This window comes from Nerophis ophidion, linkage group LG27 (genome assembly GCF_033978795.1).
Source record: "Nerophis ophidion isolate RoL-2023_Sa linkage group LG27, RoL_Noph_v1.0, whole genome shotgun sequence".
Taxonomy (NCBI): domain Eukaryota; kingdom Metazoa; phylum Chordata; class Actinopteri; order Syngnathiformes; family Syngnathidae; genus Nerophis; species Nerophis ophidion.
Genome location: NC_084637.1, coordinates 11,213,079 through 11,228,769, shown reverse-complemented (window position 1 = coordinate 11,228,769; position 15,691 = coordinate 11,213,079). Strand labels below are relative to the sequence as shown.

Below are 15,691 nucleotides of genomic sequence, written 5' to 3'. Positions count from 1 at the left end.
AAAAAAAAAATTCTGGCAAATCTAGAAAATCCGTAGAATCAAATTTAAATCTTATTTCAAAGTCTTTTGAATTTCTTTTAAAATTTCTGTTCTGGAAAATCTAGAAGAAATAATGATTTGTATTTGTTAGAGATATAGCTTGGTCCAATTTGTTGACAAAGTGCAGATTGGATTTTATTTAAAACATCTCATCAAAATTCTAAAATAAATCTTAATCAGAAAAATTACTAATGATGTTCCATAAAGTCTTTTTTTATTTTTTTCAAAAAGATTCAAATGATCTAGTTTTTCTCTTCATTTTTTTTCGGTTGAATTTTAAATTTTAATGAGTCGAAATTGAAGATAAACTATGTTTCAAAATGTAATTTTCATTTTTTTTCGTGTTTTCTCCTCTTTTAAACCGTTCAATTAAGTGTTTTCTTTCATCATTTATTCTCTACAAAAAACCTTCCGTAAGAAGAAAAAATTTTACGACGGAATGACAGACAGAAATACCCATTTTTTTTATATATGTAGATTTATTTATTAAAGGTAAATTGCGCAAATTGGCTATTTCTGGCAATTTATTTAAGTGTGTATCAAACTGGTAGCCCTTCGCATTAATCAGTCCCCAAGAAGTAGCTCTTGGTTTCAAAAAGGTTGGTGACCCCTGATCTAAGATATATATTTCTCCCTACCTTGGAATAATGAATGAGGTTCCACCGTTTGTCCATTAGGAAGTAATGCGCAGATCTAGCCTCTGGAATGTTGAAGAATTCCAGACATTCCTATTGGGAAGAAGGCGTATAGCTTTTAAAATATTCTGTTTGTCAAGCAGTTTAAGTTAGAGTTCCTACCTTCAGCAGGGCTTCAAACTGAGTGTCTTCATGGACAGGCAACTGTGTTGGGATATCACACTCGTTCTGGCCATGCACCACTAGTGTCTTGGTTCCTGCATGAACGATTATACAATAAGTTATCAAAGTCACATCAGCATTTTATTGTCTTTATTAGCCCTGCATGCTTTGGGTTCTCACCTGGCATCGATGCCGTAACCAGGAGCTTGACCTCGCACTGCTCTTTCTTCATGGTCTGCTTGAGGTCCTTAAAGAAGAGCCCCTCCACATAGCCCACCACCTCCCACAGAAAGGTGAGCGTGGCTGAGATGGCATCCATCCCCCACTCGCAGGGTGTCCGCACAAAATACATGATCAGGCCCACCTAAGGAGGGAAAGACTGAAGGGTGAGTGGTGACAAATCAAAGATCGATGACGGTGATTGCGTTCACACACTCACTAAATAGTTGAAGAGTATGTGGGAGGTCTGTGCTGGGAGGTCTCCGATGTTAAGCAGCAGCTTCCTTAACATGTACATCAACTCATCCTGTTGATAAACACCTTGTCTTACACGGCAACATCACACTTTAAGTTGTGTATGCGAGGCTCTTGCTCTACCTGCCGATTGCTCACGGTGAGTTTCTCCAAGAAGTGGCGGAGGACAAGGGCGGGATCCTCGATCAGACAGTTCCACAAGATTTGCTGAGCAACAGCACTCACTGAGGATATGTTTAAGAATGTATTGACACTTGCTGTCCAGCAAAAACACTAACTATCTACTGTTGTGTAATATTTATTTAAAGTGAAACATGTTTATGATAAGCGGTTTTGGACGTAACCAAAACCAGCCACTCTTTGCATATTTGCTTGTAACTTTGTCAAGAAACACAATTGTTTAACCTACGACAACATTTTCCTTAATTTTTGCACATTTTCTTTCTATGTAAAAATCGTATTCACTTGTCTAACAGCTGCTGTGGGAACTTTGATGTATGTCTTCATTACAATGATAATGAAGCTTCAGTACAAACGCTGTAGTCGAGCCCACAGGAATAATGCATTGCTTTTATTGTAAAGATTACTTTGCACTGAACAGAAAGTTAGTGTAGGAATGTTTTAATGCTGTGTAATAGGGATGTCCCGATACATCTTCACTTCCGATACGATGCCGATATCGGAGCGTTGAGGATTGGCCAATATTCCAAAAAATTATAGATCGAATCATACAGAGCCTACTCAGTGGCCTAGTGGTTAGAGCAGGGGTCGGAAACCTTTCTGACTAAGAGAGCCATGTAAGCCAGATATTTCAAAATGTATTTCCGTGAGAGCCATATAATATTTTTTTAACACTGAATACAACTAAATGCGTGCTTTTTTTAAGTAAGACCAACATTTTTAGAGTACAATAAGTCTCTTATTCTTTTTTATAACATTGTTATTTTAAAGTTAACCAATAATAAATATAATACTTCTTACCATTAATGGGACATCTTGAACAGGTGCGATAGAAAACAAATGGTTGGATTAAAATGCATGAGAATTTTTTATAATTTGAACATTATTTTTAACACTGTGATTACCAGTGGCATTAATAATTACTTATTGTGCTAAGCAATGTCAGCTAAGATTTATCTGAGAGCCAGATGCAGTCATCAAAAGAGCCACATCTGGCTCTATAGTCATAGGTTCCCTACCCCTGGGTTAGAGTGTCCGCCCTGAGATCGGTAGGTTGGGAGTTCAAACCCCGGCCGAGTCATACCAAAGACTATAAAATTGGGACCCATTACCTCCCTGCTTGGCACTCTGCATCAAGGGTTGGAATGGGGGGTTAAATCAACAAAAATGATTCCCGGGCGCGGCACCGCTGCTGCCCACTGCTCCCCTCACCTCCCAGGGGGTGAACAAGGAGATGGGTCAAATGCAGAGGACAAATTTCGCCACACTTAGTGTGTGTGTGACAATCATTGGTACTTTAACTTTAAGTAGATAGTTTTATTTATTTTGTAGTGTAGAGTGTTATAAAATGCTTGATCAGGTGAAATTATCCAGAGACTAATAGTAGATACGAGGCACACTATCATATTTATTACTAACTGTTTGGAATGGATTCATGCTGTTTTTAATTTTGTTGAAGTAGAGTGGTAATTATTTTTTCGCGACATTGAGTGACAACAATAGTTTAGTAAGCTCAGACTTTAGACTGCATTATTGAAGAGCTTTATAAATTATTGATCAATTAGGGACATTGATTACATATGTAACTATGTAGCTAATAGTTGCTTATAGCTCACCATAGCTTTTGTTAATTACAAAAAACTACATTGTGTGCTTTTTAGGACATAAGATGTTAACTGGCCATCCATTTTTGCTCCAAAAAACATGCTGAAGGAGTTTTTGTTTCAGAGCTTGTATTGAAGATTTTAGATGCAAGCCGATATAATCCAATACTTGTTTTTTTGCTGATCGAATTGATATCCAATTTCAATATTTGATCCGGACACACCTACTGTGTATCTCGATGGTTGTTATGTATAGTAGCTGCTACTGTTTTACGCTGCTGAGCAATATTATGGAGTTTACTATACTACAACACATGTCTAATACAACATTTGACTGATATATCATAGAAATAACACATTTTATGACCACATATATCTACCTCGAAGCTGTAGGAAATGGAATGCAAGCACCAAAAAGGGGTTCACCTGCTACGCCGTCTTCTCGAACCTCTCCATCCTCCATGAGATGCACTATTGGGAGCACGGCAGCACATATGCATGCTGGGAAGACAGCTTGTGGCGGTTGCAGCATGTGGTGCGTGGGTGTGTGTTCTGTTGTGTTCTCTTCATCTGAAAAATACAACAAACAAAATGACAGTGACTTGGGTTACAATATATTGTTTTTATTGTTTAAGTCCACATTGGGGGTCTGAGGTGCAGTAATCAACCCGATTGTCGTCATGATTTCACCCAAAATGAGTTTGAATGACATGTTTAGCACTTTTTGGGCCTAGAAGGGGTTTGCAATTAATATTTGAGTTTTATATCCCAATTAAGAAAACATGGCAATAATATTTTGACAGCTTTTTGCTTGTTAATTATATTGAATGTAAAAATTCAATCACACTTTTTTTTAGAAAATATATTTTGAATATCTAGCTCACTTTTGTCACATCTATATTACTTTTGTCATTCTTAGCTCACTTTTATCACATTTAGCTCATTCACAAATGGTAAAAATGAATGTTTATTTCTAAATGTTAAACATAAATGTTGAATATACATTTTAAATCTAAACATAAAATATAAAAGTTAAATCTAAATCTATATTTAAATCTAAATGTTAAATCTAAGAGTAGATTTAACGTTTACATTTACATTTGCCACTTGTATTCTAAATTGTAAATCCAAATGTTAACTGTAACAATATATTCAACATTTACATTTGATATTAGACTGAAATTCAACATTCATGGTTAACATTTAAATCTATATTCAGCATTTACCTTGAACATTTATTTCAGATCCAACATTTAAATTTAACAATTAGTGTTAAATACAACATTTAGATTTATCGTTTTTTCGGACCATAAGGTGCACTCAAAATCCTTTGAATTTTCTTATAATCCGGTGCGCCTAATGTACGGCTTAATTCTTACCAACCTCAAAGCAATTTCATTTGCTACAAGGTGTAATGATAAAAGTGACCAGTAGATGGCAGTCACACACAAGAGATACTGAATTTCAAGTTGATGCCTGTTCAATAAATGATGATTGCGAAGCAAGCCCAAAACGTTAGTTTCCTTGAGAATATAGAACATTACACATGTTGCTCACAAATCTGGCAAATTGTTTTAGTACGACTTTGGTTAGTTACAAAGCAGCACCGTTAAATGGATTGTCGGCGCATCACGGCTACCGTAGTCAGATGTACTGTGCTTCAATATGTTTGTATTATTTAGGAATTATTATTTAATGACCCCTTTAATGGCACCTATTAGCAGACATATCGGGCATTTTGTATCCATCCATCCATCCATTTACTACCGCTTATTCCCTTTTTGGGGTCGCGGGGTGGGCTGGCGCCTATCTCAGATACAATCGGGCGGAAGGCGGGGTACACCCTGGACAAGTCGCCACCTCATCGCAGGGCCAACACAGATAGACAGACAACATTCACACTCACATTCACACACTAGGGCCAATTTAGTGTTGCCAATCAACCTATCCCCAGGTGCATGTCTTTGGAAGTGGGAGGAAGCCGGAGTACCCAAACTCCACACAGAAAGATCCCGAGCCTGGATTTGAACCCATTATGTAAAACCAACTTCTCCACTTTTCTTCTGTATGGAATCTGCAAATGTCCCGATAATTTGTGCGCTTCCGCCATTGTAGTCCGCACCGTGGTCAATAAGCTTATTTTTTCCCCTCCATCCTCTTGTTGGGGGCCATTCATTCTTCACTGTTGCCATTTCTAATACAAAGTAGCGTAAAGCTCTAACGTATATCTGTCAGTAGACTCCCTATGGAAGCACTAAAAACTACAACAAAGATGATGGGGAGAAGACGCTGTCAAAGTGGAGTCATATACAAAACCCAAAAACAAGTTGGCATGTTGTGTAAATCGTAAATAAAAACAGAATACAATGATTTGCAAATCCCTTTCAACCTATATTCAATTGCATACACTGCAAAGACAAGATACTTAATGTTTAAATTGGTAAACTTTGTTATTTTTTGCAAATATTAGCACATTTGGAAATTTGATGCCCACATGTTTCAAAAAAACTGGCAAAAGCGCCAAAAAAGACTGAGAAAGTTGAGGAATGCTCATCAAACACTTTTTAGGAACATCCCACAGGTGAACAGGCTCATTGGGAATATGTGGGTGCCATGATTTTTTATAAAGGCAGCTTCCATGAAATGCTAACATTTACAAACAAGTATGGGGTGAAGGTCACCACTTTGTGAACAAATGTGCGAGCAAATTGTCCAACAGTTAAAGAACAACATAACCAGCTATTGCAATAAATTTAGGGGCTTCACCATCTACGGTCCATAATGTCATCAAAAGTTTCAGAGAATCTGGAGAAATCACTGCACGTAAGTGGCAAGGCCGCAAAACCAAAATTGAATGCCCGTGACCTTCGATCCCTCAAGCGGTACTGCTTCAAAAACTGTGTGTAAAGGATATCACCACTCTTTTAAAAAAAAAACTGTCAGTAACAACAGTTGGTCGCTACATCTGTAAGTGCAAGTTAAAACTCTACTATGCGAAGCAAAAGTCATTTATCAACAATACCCAGAAACTCCGCTGGCTTCGCTGGGCCCGAGCTCATCTAAGAAGGACTGAAAAAGGGTTCTGTGGTCTGTCGAGTCCGCATATCAAATTGTTTTTGGAAACTGTGGACGTTGTGTCCTCTGGACCAAAGAAGAAAATAATTATCCGGATTGTTATAAGCACAACGTTCAGAAGTCAGCATCTGTGATGGTATGGGGGTGTATAAGTGCCCAAGGCATGGGTAACTTACACATTTGTGAAGGCACCATTAATGCAGAAAGGTGCATACAGGTTTTGGAGCAACATATGTTGCCATCCAAGCAATGGTTTTTTCATGGATACCCCTGCTAATTTCAGCAAGACAATGCCAAGTCACATTCTGCACAACAGCGTGGCTTCATAGTAAAAGAGTGCGGGTACGAGACCGGCCTGCCTGAAGTTCAGACCTGTCACCCATTGAAAATGTGTGGTGCATTATGAAACGTAAAATACGACAACGGAGACCCTAGATGGTTGCACAACTTAAGCTGCACATTAAGCAAGAATAGGAAATAATTCCACTTGAAAAGCTTCAAAAATTGGTCTCCTCAGTTCCCAAACATTTACTGAGTGTTGTAAAAAGGAAAGGCCATGTAAAACAGTGGTAAACATTCCCCTGTGCCAACTTTTTGGCAATGTGTTACTGCCATTATATTCTAAGTTAATGATTTGCAAAAAAAAAGAAAAAGTTTCTTAGGTCCAACATTAAATATCTTGTCTTTGCAGTGTATTCAATTGAATATAAGTTGAAAAGGATTTGCAAATCATTGTATTCTGTTTTTATTTATAAATTACACACCATGCCAACTTCACTGATTTGGGGTTTTGTATTATTAACATGTTAAAACATTTTTTTGCATATTCTTCTTTATATTCGCAGTCAGTGCCGCAGCCTCTCCCATAAGCGCACCTTTGTGCAGGAAAAAAAGGAAGTGGTTTCAATGTAGATGCATTGCTTCTAAAACATCCAGAAAAAGTGGTACATGTCTGCTGCTTGTTTCAAAACATAGCAAAATGTCACAAGTAGGAGCATGACAACATGATGTGCAGTAAAGGATCGTGTGTCTCCATGGTGAAAGCGCTGTATGGAACACGCAATGACCTCATTTAAAAAGGCTGTCTGCTCCACTTTTCAATTGCACAAGCAGTCTTGGTAGATCACACGCAACAAGCCCACAAACAGTACATAAAATTGTATTGTTTGCACACACTGTTCAGCGCATGGTATTTGGATCTTAGTAGATCAGGTCCTAAGAGCGTCATACCTTCAGCACTAGCCAAAGAACGTACAGACCACACAGAGCCTCGGCGGAAAGAGTAGTTCCTGTGAGAGTTACTCGAGGCGCAGGAGGGACTGACAGACAGACGACGGGATGCCAGGTTCACCACTTCTTCTGCTGGCAGCATTGAAAGACAAACATGGACAACTTAGAAGCAAGAAAAAAAAAAATCACAAAGTTTATTGTATCCATGCGCCGCACCTTCCTCCTCTTGCTCAGGTGGAGGGCTGCAAGTGGGCTCATAGCACGCTTCCTGGGCCACAGGGATGGCTGTGACGATGCTGGCCTCACGGCCCAGACGACGCTTTTCCTCCTCCTGCTGCAGGTTCTTTAGGATGTGTTCAGCTCGCTGGTGAGAACGCGACACAGCTCGCGCCGAGAAGGATTTCTATGGGGTTAGTGTTGATTAGATCAGTGTGGGCAGCTATTTTGCAAGCATATAGCAACTCTCAATTGGCTCAATGATGCGTTGACGTGATCCTGAACAGAAATAGAAAACTTTCTGCATATCATGGCAATGACGCACGTGCTCATACACATACATGAGAACATACACGGCGAAGTCTGTGTCATCCAATGACCATGCAGGTACAGCACAACGCACAATGTCTGATGCATGCTGCTGTTGTTTTCCTACAGACATACAGTACAGTAGAGCTAATTACTCATCAAGATGCAACCGCCCCACTTCTGGAAACCAAAAATCGAATTGTCCCCATTTGACTAAAAAAAAATGCAGAAAATTTGCCGTTCCTGACATTTATGACTTAATGTAAAAAGATGCATCAGCACAAATATCTGGACAGAAAACTTACTATGGCATGGACTGACTGAATTAATGCAGGAAACTAAAAACAAAGACAGATAAAATGATAAAAGGAAGGTCTTTATCAAAATCTGTAACACTTAAAATAAACATGCATTACAACTTAAAAGATAGGAAGATAAATGGCAAATTGACATTTATTTTTGGAGTTTATTTCAGATCAAATCCAGGAGATTGCTGAATCTAAAGCGTTGTTTGAACCACTTTTGAGTCATAACAGATACAAAACAATGAACTTTTTGTTTCAAAATGTAAACACAGAAAACTGTTGTGTTACATTTGTGATCTGAAAAATCCCGCCAAATGGATTTTTTTCTTGTTAGTTGAAAAAGACTTCTTCAAAATGTAATTGTTTCCAAGTTCTTAAGACGATTCAGCAGTCACTATGCAGAGTTCCTACATTTTTGTCTCAGGTGGTTTGTCCCCAGAAAACAGGGGATGTGCAGTTTTAATTAACACCACAGATTACAGAACTAAGATGCCTGGTCTACTAAATGACAACATTCTTGAAAAATGTAAAAGCGGTATCCCATTAGTGAATATAAAAAGATTATCAAATGTCTTCAGAGAGTATTGATCGTCTCACATCACTATATCGCCCATACCCTTGGGGAGCAACACATTGCCTTTACGGACTCCTTAAACTTTACAGAGAAGGAACCCCACTAGAGGGTCAGCAACAGTAACTCCCCCACCTACAACATTGTCAACAACAAAAAAATGTATTTGCATTGTAATTGTGAAACAAGACAACAAAACTAGAGAAAAATGGGGAAAAAAAGAGCAACAAATGTTGAAATGTTGATTGCAACATGAAGCTAACACAGTTTTGTCATGTCTCGCCCCTTTGCGATTTGTATTTTGCGGCTTCAATTTATCTTGATTTTAATTCTTTAAAATTTTCTTAAGCAAATTTTATGCATTTTTGGTATAAATTAAATCTTAGTTTTAAATTAAGGGAAACCTTTGTTTCAATGCAGATGAAGCCATTGTTGTTGTGCCTGTTTTTCATGGTAAGTGGAGAGTAAAACTGTTGATGCATGTCATCTTCAACTCCTGCCTCATCAATGACACATCTCCACATTGGTGAGTGTTTGACGTGAGCGATATCTATCAACAACAGCATGAACACACAGTGGGACTTGTGCCGCACAATGATAACGGCACAATTAACATCGCTGCGAAAATCGAGTTGACCAACTCTAGGCACAACAACCTTTGCCTGGGGTTTCAGCACGTCAAAGCCCAGTTCCAACTGAGAGGATTTACTCAGGATGTGACAAAATATTTCCACCTGGTGGCTGTGCTGAGCGCTTTGATGGATGGCCAGACCAATGACTCTTAAAGGATCCTCCGACGAGGCAAGGGGAACACACCGAAGGCTACTATGTTTGGTAAAGTAAATGTAACGGTGACTATATAGGTGTTATTTCATGTCTAGAGGGATTTAATATTGCAAAAAAAATGTATTTAGTATATCATAAAAAGGTTTTTAATGAGCTAACAATAAAATATACAATAATCAAAAACATTTATTTACCAGGGTCAAATTCAAAACCATTTAGACACCATAAACAATAAGGATGTCTGCACGGTCTAAAGCGTCGTTTTTGCAAAGGAAAAATGTCAAATTGACACATGCAGCTTCTGAATTATCAGTATGTGGCTCTCGGTGGAAAAAGTTTGAATGCCCTTTACGCTGTCTCCGAATGAAAACCAACGTGTCATTACCGCCAACCATAGCAGAAGTAGAAGTAGTAGCAGTAGTTTACAACAGGACTTCAGAACCAAGCTCATTCCAGAGCTATGATTTACTTTAAAGGGGAACATTGTCACAATTTCAAAAGGGTTAAAACCAATAAAAATCAGTTCCCAGTGGCTTATTTTATTTTTCAAAGTTTTTTTCCAAAATTTTACCCATCACGCAATATCCCGAAAAACGGCTTTAAAATGCCTGATTTTAACCACCGTTACATCCACCCGTCCATTTTCCTGTGACATCACTGCGTGAGGCCACCACAAACAAACATGGCGGATAGAACAGAAAGGTATGGACATTAGCTCGGATTCAGACTCGGATTTCTGCGGCGCAAGCGATTCAACAGATTACCCATGTATTGAAACGGATGGTTGGAGTGTGGAGGCAGATAGTGAAAACTAAATTGAAGAAAAAACTGAAACTATTGAGCCATATTACGACAGACAGCGACACGGAGGAAGCGATGACGAATTCGGCGATCGCCTTCTAACCAACGATTGGTAAGTGTTTGTTTGGAATTAAATGTGTGTGGAGGGAAAGGCTGGATGAAAATATAGCTACAAATGAGGCATAATGATGCACTATGTACATACAGCTAGCCTAAATTGCATGTTAGCATCGATTAGCTTGCAGTCATGCCTTGACCAAATATGTCTGATTAGCACATAATTAGCACATAAGTCAATAACATCAACAAAACTCACCTTTGTGATTTTGTTGACTTTATCGTTGGATATGCATCTGCTTTGAGTGTCGCAGGATATCCACACATCTCTGTGCCATCTCTGTCGTAGCATCGCTATCGTCGGTAAAGTGTGGAGAACAAACGAGGGACTTTCGCATATGTTGACCACTGGTACAACTTGAATCCGTTGATTGGTATGTGTTTGTTTGGCATTAAATGTGGGTGGAGGGAAAGGCTGGATGCACATACAGCTACAAATGAGACATAATGATGCAATATATACATACTGCTAGCCTAAATAGCATGTTAGCATCGATTAGCATGCCGTGACCATTGATATGTCTGATTCGCACACTCCACGTAAGTCAACTTGAATCCGCCTCTGTTCTTGTTGTCATAACCTCCGACAACACAACGAAGAGGCATAATGTCTCCAAGGTACGGAAAACATTTGAAAAAACGGAAAATAACAGAGCTGATTTGACTTGGTGTGTGTAATGTTTGAGAAAATGGCGGATTGCTTCCCGTTGTGACGTCACGGGTGAAAGGTCATTGCTCCGACAGCAAACAATTGAAAGGCATTTAAATCGCCAAATTCACCCTTTTAGAGTTCGCAAATCGGTTAAAAAAACATATGGTCTTTTTTCTGCAACATCAAGGTATATATTGACGCTTACATAGGTCTGCTGATAATGTTCCCCTTTAAATTCGACTGAATACAACCTACTTTTACTTCAATGAATTTCTCCAAGCAAAATCCTGGCTGTGCTACAGGCTCACCCATTGTGGCTCAAATGTACATAAAAACAAAAATCCAAGCTACTGGACACACATTGTGGTGGTCCCTTACGTGCCTGGTCTTTCAGAGAAACTCAGGAGAATTTTCTGCAAACATGACATTCCAACACACTTCAAAGCCAATTAGACCCTTAGACAAAAACTGGCACAACCCAATGACCTACTTTCTTAAAAATCAAGCTCAGCAATGTTTTTATGTAGCGCAGTCTGCAGTAACCTCTACATCGGGGCGCCCAAGCAACAGTCACACAAGCACATGACTTAACATAAGAAGGCAGCCTCTTCTGGTCTCTGTAAGGGCATCAATGACAAGCTCTTAGACCGAGAGAAAAGATGTTTTCAAAGAATGAAGGAAACGTCTACAGTTACGTCAAAATTAAAAAACTTTAACTGGAAAGGCCCTCGTTAATTGGGAACTATGATAAATCTCGTCTTTTATGACATGTAAATGTTGTTAGTCATGTTAAAAAATGCCAAATAATCAAATCAAAAGGTTCAAGTATTTGGGTGTGAGAATACACACAGTTTTGGCTGCCTTACCAGTAATTTGCAGTCTGGCTTGTTGTGACATCACAGTAAAGTGGATGTACTTATTAGGACATTATATAAAGTTATCAGCCAGATGGGGAGGAGCGCTGTCTCACTGAGGCAAGTTGATTTTGAGATAACACAAGAAAAGGTGGATAAAATATAATTTTCATCTAATCTTGGCATGCGCTTAATAACACCGACATGAGACATGCAGTGATATAAAGAATGGGAAAAGCATCTTTTTTACGCAGAGTCTGAATTGATCGGAGCGTGTGCAGTTGTATCTAATATTGTGACCGGGTGAATCTCAGCAGTTTATGAGGTTTATTTTCGACCATGTCTGGTAAAAAAAAAAAGTGGTAACGTTAGTCTTCAAGGACTCATAATCCTCGCAAAGAAAAGTGGGGTCGAACCAAGTGTTGTTTGTGGTGTTTTTGCCATTTCCGGGTCTAAATTGCCAGTCAAAATGTACCAACTTGTCAGAGTACGTTTTCGTCCTTCTACTATCCAGGTGAAAGGATAGTAAACGCTGATCTAAAAAAAAGTTTGACGAGCAAAGAAACGAGGAAGCTGGACACAAACTTGTGATCACAGTGCCGATATAGTTTTTCTGCTTTAGTGCTTATAATAATAATATCACTAATACTTAGTTAATACTTTAGTCACAAAATGTAAATGGGGTATTGTTGGCACTTTTTGAATGGTTATTTTTGTTTTTTTCATGGGCGGAATGGAGGACCTCCCATCTGACTTTTATGTATGTTTATTTGCAAGTCAGAATGCATTAAAAAAAAAAATCCATCATCATGTCTTTCATATTTATTGTTGACGATTCCAAAACAAAGTGCAGTTCCCCTTTAAAATTTGAGCATCAAATACTTACATGATCATGTTATTGTCCCATTTACATTATTTCCTGTTAAATAGATACAATTATTCTAATACAAGTGTACGCACTGCGCATAATTTAATTTTACACTCCGCTCAGAGCAAGTGAATATGTTTTACCCCACCATGCACCTAGCTCTACCCAGCTCATTTGCTTAATACAACAGTGAACGATCTGCTCTGCAGCACATTACACTATTGAATGCACGTTCAGAAATTAACAGAAAAAAATTTAATTAGTCTCTTAGTCTGAATTGATTCTGGAATAATGTGATGCACCATATTTAGATTCATTGAAATGCATCTGTATATGCTAAGTTATGCAGTGTTGATTTATTACGTTTTACAGCAATTGTAATAGCCTTAATAAATATGGTATCATCGACAACTTTAAAGATGTGTTATCCTTTATACTTTAAATTTTAGTCAACATAATTTAATGTATTTTAGTTAATTTTTAAATGTTGAGGAATTTAGTCAACTGAAAACTGAATCAATTTATATGACTAAAATGTGACAAAGACTAAATACATGATTAAAGTAAACCTATTATTTATAGGTTTTCATTTAAGCATCGGTGAATGTTTGCGCTCTGCTTCTTTCTACTCCTATTCAAACAAGTTGAATTATACCCACCAGAGAAATAAATACGGGAACTCTGCCTCAAAACACTTAGAATTTAAGTAGTTTTTTTTGTTAAAGATATAACATTTTCAACTACCAAAAATAATTCCAGTTGTCTCATTTCAATGTTTGTGGATTATCATGACCTGGAAGACTTCACAGACGTTACATTTGTGCTGCTCAAGTTAATAGGTTTATAAGAAGACCTTTTTATCAAAGTCCACATTAAATGCAATGCTGCTGCAACCAGCAAAGATGCATTGCTTACATACATTTATTACATTAGATTCACAGCGATTTACTTTTTCCACATTTTGTTAGGTCACAGCCTTATTCCAAAATGGAATAAATTCACTTTTGTCCTCAAAATTATAAAGCCAATACTCCATAATGACAAAGTGAAAAGTTCAGAAAAAATATTTTGCAAATGTATTACAAATACAAAAACTAATAAAACTAATAACATTTACCTATGTAATTACAACCTTTGCTTAATATTATATAGATGCACCTTTGACAGGAATTAAAGCCTCAAGTCTTTAAATGTGATGCCACAAGCTTGGCACACCTATCTTTGGGCAGTTTCATCCATTCCTCCTTGCAGCACCTCTTAAAATCAATCAGGTTTGATGGGAAGCATTGGTCTTCATCCAGGATGTGTCTGTTCATTATTGCATTCATCCTTCCCTTTATCCTGACAAGTCTCCCAGTTCCTGCCACTGAAAAACCATCCTCAAAGCATGATGCTGCCACCACTATGCTTCACTGTAGGAATGGTATTGACCTGGTGATGAGCAGAGCCTGGTTTCCTCCAAACATGACACCTGGCATTCACACCAAATAATTCAATCTTTGTCCCATCAGATCAGAGAATTTTGTTTCTCCTGGCCTGAGAGTATTTCAGGTGCATGTTGGAAAACCTTTCTAAGAAATGGCTTCCGACAGGCCACTATACCATTGAGCAGGGCTCCCCAACCCATCAATCACAAAAAATAATGTATTATGACATCAGTGAGAGTTTGTTGGTCAACAGGCGTGCATTTTAACCCCTGAACAAGACTGCACGCCCCACAACATGCTCATCTTGCGAACACGCGTTGCATAACCTGCACAAAAATAATCAAGCTGAAACAATGCATTAAGGCCTACTGTTGCATTGCAGTGGAGATTTTCTAGCATCCAACATCAAACAACTCTTCCCTCAACCACGACCTTTACGGTCGCTCGCCAGTCGCCTTCAATGGAAAGCTAACATACTAAAGTACAGATTTTGTGTATTGATATATTGGGCATACAAGACTAAACATTAACATGTGCAAAGACAGTAATATATAATAAAACAAGACGGCAGCTAACAAAAGACTTCCCCGTTTTTTTCCCTCTTTATCACAGGTAAAACTGCGGATTTTACTATTCCCGGCTGACGTAAGACAACCATGTGACTCGCGTCCCATACGTGACCATATTATGAACAAATATACTACAGTACTAAGACTATAGTGGCCATAAGCAGTCAGCTTCGACAGCAGGGGTGCCCAAAGTGGCCCGTCACTCGTTTGTCATTGGCCCAAGGCACATTACAAAAAAACTCAAATATATATAAATATATATATATACAGTATATATATATATATATATATATATATATATATATATATATATATATATAAAATATAGTTGACGCAGGGGTATATATTGCTTTGGTTATTAACTGAGACCAGATATCTTTGGCTGGAAAAGGTTTGTGATCATGGAGGCCTGATGGTTGTCTTTCTGGGATGACCGAGACAGAGTGCCTGACTAGACTAAGATGAATGCATAAATGTACAGAGACACACTGGAGGAAAACCAACACTTCCCACCCAACCTGATGGAGCTTGAGAGGTGCAGTAAAGAGGAATGGGCAACGCTGCCCAAACATAGGTGTGCCAAGCTTGTGGAATCCTATTTAAAAAGACTTGAGGCTGTAATTGCTGCCAAAGGTGCAACAAAGTACTGCGCAAAGACGGTGAATACTTATGTACTTGTGATATTTTTTTCATTTTTAATACATTTGTAAAAAAAAAAAAAAAAAAAAGTAATATAAATAACTAAATATACATACTATCACATTGTCATTATGAAGTATTGTCTGTAGAATTTTGATGAAAAAATGTATTTATTCCA

The 15,691-nt window shown here is 38.1% G+C and overlaps 1 protein-coding gene across 2 annotated transcripts in view; it reads right to left on the bottom strand.

Moving 5' to 3' along the window:
- The window catches only part of LOC133544129 (protein unc-80 homolog), a 93,664-nt gene that overhangs the window by 24,531 nt on the left and 53,442 nt on the right, over positions 1-15,691 (bottom strand). For both annotated transcript variants that reach the window (XM_061889204.1, XM_061889205.1), the window contains 9 exons: positions 8,230-8,262; positions 7,616-7,802; positions 7,400-7,531; positions 3,521-3,664; positions 1,434-1,534; positions 1,276-1,362; positions 1,017-1,200; positions 837-931; positions 678-767 (listed from right to left, as the gene is read on the bottom strand). In XM_061889204.1, coding sequence (XP_061745188.1) covers positions 678-767; positions 837-931; positions 1,017-1,200; positions 1,276-1,362; positions 1,434-1,534; positions 3,521-3,664; positions 7,400-7,531; positions 7,616-7,802; positions 8,230-8,262 — 1,053 coding nt within the window. The remainder of the gene's footprint in view (positions 1-677; positions 768-836; positions 932-1,016; positions 1,201-1,275; positions 1,363-1,433; positions 1,535-3,520; positions 3,665-7,399; positions 7,532-7,615; positions 7,803-8,229; positions 8,263-15,691) is intronic.